Here is a 12,336-nt window from a genome sequence, read left to right on the forward strand (position 1 = left end):
CCAGAATACTGGAATTTGTTGTTTTGTGCCGTAAATGTTGGGTAATGCTGAATTTTCCATCAATAATGATGTAAGAATATGAAAAATTAATTTGTATTTTTGAGTGTATTCTATATTGGTCCTGAGCTAGTATGATAACATTTCTAAGAACTAATGAAAGCAGATACATACCTTTATTATATATCAAGATAATTTCATTCAGAAGCAGAATAAAGGACTAAAATAAGATTTTTTTAAAAAACTTTTTATTTTGAAACAATTTCAAACTTAAGAAAGCTGCAAGAGTACCACAAAGAACTCTCATGTATCGTTCACACGGAAAGACCCATTCAAGTGTTGTGAGAGCATCGTTGGTAGCAGAAGGATCTAATCCAGGATCAGGGGTTCTACCCACTTGTCACGTCTCCCTGTCTCCTCCAATATGGAACTGTTCTTCAGTCTTTTCCTTGAATTTAATGACCTTGAAACTTTTGAAGATTAAGTGAGTCATTTTGTCGACTGTCCTTCAATTTGAATCTATCTGATATTTTCTCCTGGTAAGACCCAGGTTTTTGGCCAGCACACCACTGAAGTGATGCTGGGTTTTCATGCCATCTGACCCAGTGGTGCATGATGTTGCTTTGTCTCCTTACTAGTGGTGCTACCTTTGATAATTTGAGTAAGGACTACCAGCTTTCAGTACTTGTAAAGTTAACCTTTTCTCCGTTTATAATTGGTATTTTGTAAGGAGATACTTTGAGACTATATAAAATTTATTCCTCTTCCCAGTTTCACCCATTAGTTTAAGCATCCACTGATGTTTCTTGCCTAAATTAATTATTTCTGTGATGGCTGCTGAATGGTGATTTTCTAATTCTGTTATTCTTTCCACATTTATTAGTGGGCATTCTGTAAGGAAGAGCTTTCTCTTCTCTTCATTTATTCATTCATTTATTTATTTTTTATCTCAGTCCGAACTCATGAATTCTTACTTTCTTCCATGGGTTATATAATGTTACTATAGTTTATTATTTATTTTGATGTTAAGATTTTCCCAGATTTGGCCAGTGGAAACCCCTTCTATCTAGCTTTGTATCTTTTTAACATGTACCATTATTATATAAGTACTTTCTTATTTTACAACCCCATAAGATTTTCTGGACTCAATTCATACTTTCCCTGCTTCAGCCTTGGAAGTGACTGTTTATCCAAGAGGCTCTGATTCATTTAGTGGAGAGTGAGGGGTGTTTAGAAATTAAGACCTGGGCACTAGGAGTATTTGTTGCCACTGGGTGTTGTTGCTACTAGATTCTTTAGTGGACAGAGCTGGAAAATATATGTATGTATAGATTTACACAAACATTTACATCTATATTTATTTTTGTATCTAACTACCTATCTGTTGACACCTCCAGTTTCCGTCACCAGAGGGTTCGTTCTAGATTTCTTTTCCATCTTTGTACCTTCCTCCTTCAATAGTGGGAAAGCTGGTCCCATTCCTCACAGTAGTCACTTATATGCTCAATTCTCCTATATATAACTGAGCTCTATTCTGTAGGAATGCCGCTAAGGTCGGGTGCTCTCACTTTACAGCCTCAATTCTCACAGGGCTGCCATCCACTCTGACACTTTCCTTGCATGGGTCCTGGCCCCCCATTGTGTTGCTTTCCTGCCCCAGCACCCTCCTTACCCACGCCCCAGTTCCCTCCAGGCTCCCTGCTGCCCCTCTCAGACATCTCCTTGTGCTGCCTTGGTGGTTTTCCTACTGTAATGCCCTCGTTGTAAGTGCACTTTGTCTTGCATTCTTTTGATGCCTTCCCTGCACAGGCTCTGATAGTTGCTGGCAAATATAAAATTATTTAGGAACAAACATAGGCAATATGTTCTCTTAATGAATTCAGAATAATGCTTTCTGCATTGTCCAGTAGACACATGGACACATGTGGCTATTTAAATTCATATTATAATTTTAAAATTAAATAATTTTAAAATAAAATAAAATAAAATAAAATAAAAATTCGGTTCCTTAGTTGCACTCAATGCATTTCAGGTGCCCAGTAGCCACATGTAGCTGGTAGTTACTGTATTGGATGGTGATACGGAGCATGCTCGCAAACAGTTCTCTTGGACTGCGCTGTCCACTTCAGTGACAGTTTGAGGCAATGAAATTCAAACTCCAAATGTAAATACCAATCCAGGAGAGGGAAAGAGGGGCACAAGAAACCAAACTTTAGATTATGAATAGTAATGCAAATTTTCCTATCTATTCTCAGTTGTATATTCAGCATCAAAATTTTTCTTTTTCTTCACAGATACTGTGCTAGATTACCAAGTGATCCGTTTACTCATCTAGCTCCTAAATGTAGAACCCGAGAATTGCCTGATGGTACATTTTATTCAACTCTTTATCTGCCGATTAACTCACCTCTTCGAGCCTCCATTGTTGTAAGTTTAGAGAAAGAAATGATTGTGCCCTTAAAGTATGTCATTAATGGATTTTTTTCAGCTTCTGTAAAACTGCACAAGTTATAAGGTAAATTTGGTTTTAAAATCTACTTGTCAGAGTAGATTTATGCATCTCTGTTGCAGTAAACTACATGTTAAAATCTTCAGTAGGCTGTATAACTTAATGGACTCTTAGAATTGGGCTAGATACCTCTGGAATTTCCTCCAAGATCTTATCAACATAAACATTTTTGACAGAATGATTCAGCTGTGGCTTAGATATTTACAGTGACAGAGAGCTCATTAAATGTAGTTGAGCTGCTCTAGCTCTTTTGTTATTGTTGACTGTAAAATCTGCCTTTCTGTAACTGCTGTCCTTGGTCCCAACACTGATTTCCAGATACTCTGAAATGGCTTCTTTTTTTTTAAAGTAAAAAAACACTGGGTGCCTTTTTTTTTTTTTTTTTTGCCCCCGTTTTCCTACTCATCCATCCATACACTGGACAAAGGGGAGTGTGGTCCATATGGCTTTCCCAATCACATTGTCACCCCTCATAAGCTACATTTTTATATAATTGTCTTCAAGATTCAAGGGTTCTGGGTTGTTGTTTGATAGTTTCAGGTATTTACTGCTAGCTACTCCATTAGAACCTAAAAAGGGTTATCTATATTGTACGTTAAGAGTGCCTACCTGAGTGACCTCTCAGCTCCTTTTGGAATCTCTCTGCCACTGAAGGTTATTTTGTTTCATTACACATCCCCCTTTTGGTCAAGAAGATGTTCTCCATCCCATGATGCCAGGTCTAGATTCCTCCCTGGGAGTCCTATTCAACATTGCCAGGGAGATTTACACCTGTGGGTGTCAGATCCCACATAGTGGGGAGGGCAGTGATTTCACCTGTGAAACAGCTCATTTTTATTGCACATGAGGTTGATGAGGTTGTTCAGGTCAACCGGTCCATGTTACAGTTTCCTCCCAATATAATTTTGTTTTGTTTTTTGTTATAAGAATAAGAAAAATAAGATACTTTAAAATACTGAAATTTAAATTCATCAGAATTGTAAGATCTTAGTTACAGTTCTTATAGTTTTTGCTATGCAGGATTTTTAAAGATGCATATTTCACATATGGAGATGAGGACTTTTAAAACTTGCTGGCATTTTTCAAAATAAAGAATTTTGTTCTGGTAAATTGAACTTAGAGATATGGGGCAGTAATCCAGTAGCCTTGATTCTTGGAGATGATTGTACAACTATATGGCTTATACAGGGTGACCATGTGATTGTGAAAATCTGTGGCGCATACTCCCTTTATCCAGTGTATGGACATGTGTAGAAAAATGGGGACAAAAAGTAAATGAATAATGGGGGGTATGTGGGGGGTGTGGGATATTTTGGGTGTTCTACTTTTACTTTTATTTTTATTCTTTTTTTTTTTTTTGGAGTAATGAAAATGTTCAAAAATTGTGATTGTGGTGATAAATGCACCAACTATATAATGATTATATGTGCTGATTGTACACTTTGGATGATCGTGAGGTATGTGCATGTAGCTCAACAAAATTGCAAGAAAAAAAAAAACCAAGGATAACAGGAAAAAAAGATATGAGGCAATGACTTTGTAGATGGTTTTATGTGCTTGTGATATTACAGCTATGTACATATACAGTGAAAAGGTTTTCTGTTACTTTCAGGGTCCACCAATGAACTGTGTACGATTAGCTGAGAGAGTTGTAGCTCTCATTTGCTGTGAAAAACTGCACAAAATTGGTAAGGATATTTGAAAAGCACATGCAAATAACAATAAATTGTTACAAACATTGTAAAAAAGCATTGCAGGGGCTTTATAGATCTATAAAGCTTTTGTAGAGCTGTGAACTTGCTGTCTTGGTGTGCTCTGGTGAATATAGATGTAAGGATTAGGTAACTTGAAGATTGTACCACGTTACAGGAGCTCCTTGTTTTCTGCAGTTCAACTGCAAACAACTGTGATTTATTTTCTCCCTTTACTGATCTCTTTTGAATGCATAAAGATCTTCTCTGATCTGTTGAATCATGTTTCTGTTATAATGTACCAGTCCCTCATATTAGTCTCTTCTAATGTATAAATTAATTTTTTAAAATGGGAAGACTAATTTTCTATGCCGTTTATCATTTAGAAATGATGGTTTGTGCTGTTTCCGTGTTCAGGTGTTTTATTTTTGAATCTTAGAAGGGAATACATGAATGAAAAAATAGGCTTTGCCTTAAGAATCACATCTGATTAAGTTCACATTACTAAAAGCGGTGACGGTGCTTTTGTTCTTGTTATTCTTTCAGTTGCTTCCCAACGTAGTACTTTTCTGGATTATTTACAAGTTAATTAGAGAGGCAAAATCTGGACTGTGTATTGTCAGTACTCTTTTTAAATTTCTCAGGTGAACTGGATGACCATTTGATGCCGGTTGGGAAAGAGACTGTTAAATATGAAGAAGAGCTTGATTTACATGATGAAGAAGAAACCAGTGTTCCAGGAAGGCCAGGTTCCACAAAACGAAGACAGTGCTACCCCAAAGCAGTTAGTAGTGATTACAACCAAATAAAAATCTAGCCTTTGCCAACTTGTTTCCTGCTGTGTTGAATCTGAATTCATCTTCTTGGCTTTCCAGGCCCTTATAATTTGGCCCACTCTATGGACCTCAGCTCATTTCCCCTGTTCACAACTTCTCTCAGACCAGGCTCTTTGCTTTCATATGTGCATTCTGTGCTCATTCCCACTTGAGACGCTGCCTTTGGTGGTCTCATAAAGGTTCTTAGACTCATCCATCAGATTCTATCCGGAATGAGTTTATTTCTTTAAAGAGATACTTTTTGTTTCATTTATTTTAGGAGTAAGATTCTTATTTTCCATATGATTGGGACTAAGACAAAAGAGGATTTATATGATAAAATAGGCACCTGAAAAGATGCCCTCTGAAGATTGGGGCACATTGGAAAGGTAGAAGCACAAATAGCTGTCAGGGTTAGAATCTGGTCTCCTGGGAGGTGAATGAAATGTGTTTTTTTCAGTGGAATGTGCCTTGCTTGATCCTAACTAAAATACTTCTAATCTGACTTCTAGTTATTGCCATACTGCTGTGAAGTACTTATTTTTAAAATATTTGTTAATATTTTCAAACTTTGTGTCATAAGAACCTCAAACAAAAGTTTGCTGTCTACTTTCACCTTAACCTTTTTTTTCGTTTTTACATTGTCACTGAGTTTTTGTTTTTGTTTTTGTTTTTTTCTGGTGTACACTGCTTTTATTTTATTTTATTTTATTTATGTGATTTTTTTTTAAATTTTATTTTGAAATAAATTCAAAGTTATAGAAACAGTTGCAAAAACAATACAAACCCCATACACAGAACTCCAGCATACGCAGACCCCGCTCCCCCGATACCCTGATCCACCAACTTTAACATGCTGTCACACCATTTCTCTTTCCCTCTCTCGCTCCCTCCCTCCCTTCCTCCCTATCATCCGTCATCTATTGCTCTGTCTTCTGAACATATGAGAGCAAGCTGCACACATCCTTGAACAAACACTGCAATTCACATATACAATTCCTATGAACAAGAACATTCTTTTATGCAATCCCATTAAGCACAGCTAAGAACTTCAAGAAATTCAACATTAATACAAAGCTTACATTCTATATTTCCCTTTTTTTTTTCCTTATGTCTGAACTGTGTCCCTTTGAGCCTCCTGTCTTCCATCCTCAGATCCCATCCAGGATCATCCTTGGCATTCAGTTGTCATCTATTTAGACTGTCTTTTTTTTTTTTAATTGTGGAAACATATGCAGCCTAAATCTTCCCATTCCATCCCCTCCCTAGCATTCCATTAGTGGGATTAATCACATTTAGAATGTTGTAATGCTATCACCTTCCCACCATTCATTAATAGAAATTTCCTTTCACTTCAGACAGCAACCCTACACTCATTTCTTAACTCCCCATTGCCCCTTCCCCCATTTCTCATAACCCATATTCTACTTTTCATCTCTGTGGTCATATTCTCTGATAATTCCTTTGTGTTTACTGTGGGGCTTAAAATTAACCTCTTAAATCCATAACAATCTTGTTTTTCTTTGATACCAGCTTAACGTCAATAGGACGTATAAACTATGTTCCTATACTCCTCCATTCCCCCACCTTTATATAGTTCTTGTCAAAAATTACATATTTTACACTGAGTCCAAAACCACTGATATGTCATTAGAGTTTGTGTATTTTATATCATGTAGGAAGTAAATACTGGAGTTACAAATCAAAAATTATTGACTTCTATTTGTATTCCATTGTGGTCAGAGAATGTGCTTTGAATATATTCAATTTTGTTGTTGTTTTTTAAATTTATTGAGGCTTGTTTTATTTCCCAGCATATGGTCAATTCTGGAGAAAGATCCATGATCACTAGAGAAAAATGTGTGTCCTGGTGATTTGGGATGTAAGGTTCTATATATGTCTGTTAAAATTCTCTATATCTCTCTCTCCTTTCTTTGTTTCTCTGTCAGTAGGTCTCCCTTTAGTATCTGAAGTAGTGCAGGTCTTTTATTAGCAAGATCTCTCAGCATTTGTTTGTGAAAAATTTAAGCTCTCCCTCAAATTTGAGGAGAGTTTTGCTGGATAAAGGATTCTTGGTTGGAAATTTTTCTCTCTCAGAGTTTTAAATATGTCATGCCACTGCCTTCTTGCCTCCATGGTGGCCGCTGAGTAGTCACTACTTAGTGTTATGTTTTTTCCTTTGTATGTGGTGAATTGTTTTTCTCTTGCTGCTTTCAGAACTTGCTCCTTCTCTTCAGTATTTGAGAGTCTGATCAGAATATGTCTTGGAGTGGGTTTATTTGGATTTATTCTATTTGGAGTTCGCTGGGCATTTATGCTTTGTGTATTTATATTGTGTAGAAGGTTTCGGAAGTTTTCCCCAACAATTTCTTTGAGTACTCTTTCTGGACTTTTACCCTTCTCTTCCCCTTCTGGGACACCAATGAGTCTTAAATTTGGACGTTTTATTTTGTCTGTCATATCCCTGAGATCCATTTAGATTTTTTTGATTTTTTTCTCCATTCTTTCTTTTGTTCTTTCATTTTCTGTTCTGTGGATCTCTAGGACACTGAGTCGTTGTTCAGCTTCCTCTAATCTTGTATTATGAGTATCCAGAGTCTTTTTAATTTGGCCAGCAATTTCTTTTATTTCCATAAGATCTTCTATTTTTTTATTTACTCTTGCAATTTCTTCTTTATGCTCTTCTAGGGTCTTATTTATGTCCTTTATATCCTGTGCCATGCTCTCGTTCTTTGACTGTAATCCTTTGATTAACTGCGCCAAGTAGTGTGTCTCTTCTGATATTTTGATTTGGGTGTTTGGGATGGGTTCTCCATATCGTTTGGTTTTGTCAAATGCTTTAAGATTTTCTGTTGTTTTTGGCCTCTTGGCATTTGCTTTGCTTGATAGCTGTGGTCTTCCAGGACCTCTGCTGAGGGAAGGCTGTGTTACGTCACACATGCATGCCATCCCTCAAGGGAAGCCCTGGGCCACCGGGCCGTGCAGGGGTGCTCTCAGCCTGATGCAAAGATGGCTGAATGGGGCGTCTCCACCCCCCACCCCTGTTTTCGCACAGCTCCGCCTTCCCAGCTCCGGGACAGCTAGCTGTGTATGCACCCAAGGCCACTGTCCAAGGCCACTGTCCAAGGCCGATATTGTGGTATGTGTGCAGTGCCGTGGCATACACTCTTCGTCAGACTGGATTTCCTGGTGCAGCTTTGGGCTGTGGGTACGGCCCTGGGCAGGAGCGTCTCCAGCCCTCCAGGGAGCCGGCTACAAGCAGTGCGGTTTCTTTCTCCTTTTGGCTCTCCCCTCTGGCCCCCTGGCCTGAGGGAATCAGCAGCAGTCTGTCCTCCATGCCACACACCGAGAGGTTGGCACAGCCCGCTCCTGCCGTGCTTCACTGCGCGGTTCTCACCATCGTAACTGCAGCCACTCCTGGGTTTTTTTTTTTGTTTTTTTTTTTTTTAAAAGAACTAGTCCGTCTCCACATGCCAACCCCCAGTTTCCCCAGACCACAGCGCGGCCGTGGGACTTTCAGCTGGCTTACTCACTCATTTCGGAATGCAGACTCCCGGTTTCACCAAGTGTACGTTCCCTGTGGATTTAGCAGACCTTGTCCAGCTGGTGCATTGCTGAAACTGGTATTCTGGGTCACTTTCTGGTTTTTATCTAGTATTTTTCACAGAGGTGTTTTTTTGCCCTGTCTCACCTAGCCACCATCTTAGGTTCTCCCTGTCACTGAGTTTTGCTTTTAAAAAATTTGCATGCAGCTAAGCATATTCAAAGTTCAAAATCATGTGGTTTTTTTGAAATCACAAATATTATCCATTATCTTAAAATACTTTTTTTGTCCCATACCACTTTTCTTATTCTGACATTTACCTCAAAGATCATTGGGCTAGTTTTATATGACAAATATCACAAGTGGTAAACATTCTGAGATGCACAGTATTGCTTTACATCCTGTTTAATTAATAGATTTAGCCCGTATTATCTGATAGTCTGTTAAACATAACCCTCTCTTAGCCAGTATTTCCTATACCTTTTAAATACCGAAGCAATTATTTATACAATGGAACGAGACCCTGCTGTATAGGCTTGTATTAATATTGAAAGTTTAGAAAAATCTCAGATTAATTAAATTATAGATTTCTCATATAATGAGGTAGCCATTAAAAATGATGATACTTACTCATAGTGACCCCTGAAAGATATTCTCATTGCAGTAACTGGAGAATTAAAATAATTGGATTATGACACACTCTATATTGTATGGTTCCATTTGTAATGAAAAAATATGTATGTGTATATGTTTATGTACATACATACATGGAAAGGAGTCTGACTGGTTATACACTTTATCGAAACATTAGTAAAGGTTATTGCTGAGTGGTAGGATTATTGTTTTAAAAAATTTGCCTACCTTTAATTTCTGATATTTCTGTAGTGATTAAAAACAAAAAAACTCATGGGAAAAAAAGAGTTCTCTAATCAAAAGAAATAGATTAAATGAATGGCATTTAAAGTAAGAGATCTACAGTGTTTGATTTTATATATAATTTTGGTATTAGTTGTATATCACCTATGCATTCTCACAGAAATGAATTTGGGCCATGGTACAGCCCAGACCTGAGATATACTTATTTCTGCAGCAGGAGGTCTTGGGCTCTGAGTATTTTCTTAGCTTTTTCTCATTAGCTTTTAGTAAAGCAAGGAATAAATTTGTTTTCTTGTAATCATCTGGAAAAGAAGCTATTTTACTTGAGCTGATGCTTAATTTTTCTTTCACCTCTAGATTCCAGAATGTTTGAGGGGTAGTTATCCCAAACCTGATCAATCCTGTTACCTGTATGTGATAGGAATGGCTTTAACTACTCCTTTACCTGACGAACTCAACTTCAGAAGGCGGAAGCTCTATCCGCCTGAGGATACCACAAGATGCTTTGGAATACTGACAGCCAAACCCATACCTCAGGTAGCCACTTGATAATGATGATGTTAAAAATATCTTTTTTTTTTTTTTTTTTTAAACAAGGAAAAAAAATTATATAGGAGTGCCTTTTGTTAACTCAATATGTTTAATATTTTAAAAATTGAGGTGACTCCCTTATTCCCCCAATAGAAAGCATCATGTTTCTTCTGAAGTGATATTTGTAATGGAATGAAATAACCTGTTAACCTTGTGGGGGGTGGGGTGGGGTTTCTTTTTCTTTTTGCTAAGATTCCACACTTTCCTGTGTATACTCGCTCTGGAGAGGTTACCATATCTATTGAGTTGAAGAAGTCTGGTTTCACGTTGTCTCTACAAATGCTAGAATTGATTACAAGACTTCATCAGTATATATTTTCACATATTCTTCGGCTTGAAAAACCTGCACTAGAATTTAAACCTACAGACGCTGATTCAGCATACTGTGTTCTACCTCTTAATGTCGGTAAGAAGGACCCAGACTTCAAATGTGTTCTTTTAGACTAGCTAAAAAATGAAAGTTTTACGTGGCAGTTAGCTTATTTTATGTTCTACAGAGTTCTTTTATTTTGTTGTAAGATCCAAATTGTACATATATACATATGTGAGTATTTAGCTTACATAAGAATCTTATCTGTATTATATTTTTAACAAGCTAAAGAATTTTTTTCTTCTCTAAGTTAATGACTCCAGCACTTTGGACATTGACTTTAAATTCATGGAAGATATTGAGAAATCTGAAGCTCGCATAGGCATTCCCAGTACAAAGTATTCAAAAGAAACACCCTTTGTTTTTAAATTAGAAGATTACCAGGATGCAGTTATCATTCCAAGGTGGGTGTTTTAATGGAAAGGAAAATGGTGATAACACCTTGTTTCAGAGGTTCTCTCGTTCACATGGAAGTGTAAGAAAAGAGGGCTTGGACTTGGCATTGATGTTACTAATAAAAATGGAGGCATCCTTGGACCTGTTCTCTCCAGTTGCCTTGCCTAAAAAACAAAACCTCAAGCACTGTAGGTGAAGGAATTTTCCTTTGTGAAGGGCAAGATAATCTAAACGATACCGATACTCTTCCTAAAATCTCCACCTTTTTAATCCCCAAAGTCTTATTGTAGAATTGGATCATAAATAACAATTTTGTTTCTAAAGAATTTTTATGAGGAAACATTTTTAAGCTTAATGAAGATATTAAATCAGAATGCTTTTTCTTTTTTGTGAATATTTAGGGAACGGAGTTCCTGGGCAATAAAATTAAGTACAGGTACTTTTTAAAGAATTAGAATACTGGCTCTAATTCAAACTTTCTTTGATTTTTGCACCTCAGAGTGATTCTTTTAAATGTTAGTTATCAAACTATCATAGATAGCACTATCAGACATTTTACTTTAGCAAGTTCCTTCCATGTTTAGATTAATGTACAAAATATTTACTCAATTATTTGGATATTGGAAAATTTCTATGCTGTTTATAGTAATGAAATTAAGAAATATTTGTGGTGCCATTTAACTTTTGTGGGGTATCAAAGTATGGCTACTTAGAACAACAATAATAATAATAAAGTAAGGGAGAATGGAAAGCCAGTTTTTATGTGATAAAAATTTAGATCTTTTTGTCTCAGGTCCACTTCAAGCTTCTTTTGAATTGAAGTTCTCATTACTGTTAACTTTTTACCTTTTGAACTCTTACTTTAAAATCATAATTTGTTTCTATGTTAAAAACAGTTATGTTTTGAGAATAGTTAATTTAGACCAAAGCGTAACTGATTGCTTTTCTTTTTAGGTATCGCAATTTTGATCAGCCTCATCGATTTTATGTAGCTGATGTGTACACTGATCTTACTCCACTCAGTAAATTTCCTTCCCCTGAATATGAAACTTTTGCAGAATATTATAAAACAAAGTATAACCTTGACCTGACCAATCTTAACCAGCCGCTGCTGGATGTGGACCACACATCTTCAAGGTAAGGAGTGTTCAAAACGACATGTAGGTTTCCCTTGAGGCATTATTTCCAGAGATAGGTAGGCACCATCACCACCACCCACCTGGAGACTCTGGAATCCAGGAGATTCTTGCACGCAGAATTGCTCGGGGTGCAGCCCAGGAGTCTACAGTGATTCATAGATACCAGGAGTTGGAGAACCCACTGCTAGAGTTTGTCTTTATTTGTGTTTGTTTGATAAAATAAAATTATTTTGAAATCTTTATAGACTTAATCTTTTGACACCACGCCATTTGAATCAGAAAGGGAAAGCTCTTCCTCTAAGCAGTGCTGAAAAGAGGAAAGCCAAATGGGAAAGTCTGCAGAATAAACAGGTAACGAGTTAGTTGTTACTTGTATAAGGATATTTTTAGATAAGTTTGGATTTTATA

The 12,336-nt window shown here is 36.9% G+C and overlaps 1 protein-coding gene across 3 annotated transcripts in view; it reads left to right on the forward strand.

Moving 5' to 3' along the window:
- Positions 1-12,336, forward strand: part of DICER1 (dicer 1, ribonuclease III) — a 78,779-nt gene that overhangs the window by 46,822 nt on the left and 19,621 nt on the right. For all 3 annotated transcript variants that reach the window (XM_037831957.1, XM_037831955.1, XM_037831956.1), the window contains exons 14-21: positions 2,292-2,424; positions 4,119-4,194; positions 4,842-4,981; positions 9,790-9,969; positions 10,216-10,429; positions 10,644-10,797; positions 11,744-11,926; positions 12,174-12,279. In XM_037831957.1, coding sequence (XP_037687885.1) covers positions 2,292-2,424; positions 4,119-4,194; positions 4,842-4,981; positions 9,790-9,969; positions 10,216-10,429; positions 10,644-10,797; positions 11,744-11,926; positions 12,174-12,279 — 1,186 coding nt within the window. The remainder of the gene's footprint in view (positions 1-2,291; positions 2,425-4,118; positions 4,195-4,841; positions 4,982-9,789; positions 9,970-10,215; positions 10,430-10,643; positions 10,798-11,743; positions 11,927-12,173; positions 12,280-12,336) is intronic.

Source organism: Choloepus didactylus, chromosome 4 (assembly GCF_015220235.1).
Source record: "Choloepus didactylus isolate mChoDid1 chromosome 4, mChoDid1.pri, whole genome shotgun sequence".
In the NCBI taxonomy this organism is placed as follows: domain Eukaryota; kingdom Metazoa; phylum Chordata; class Mammalia; order Pilosa; family Megalonychidae; genus Choloepus; species Choloepus didactylus.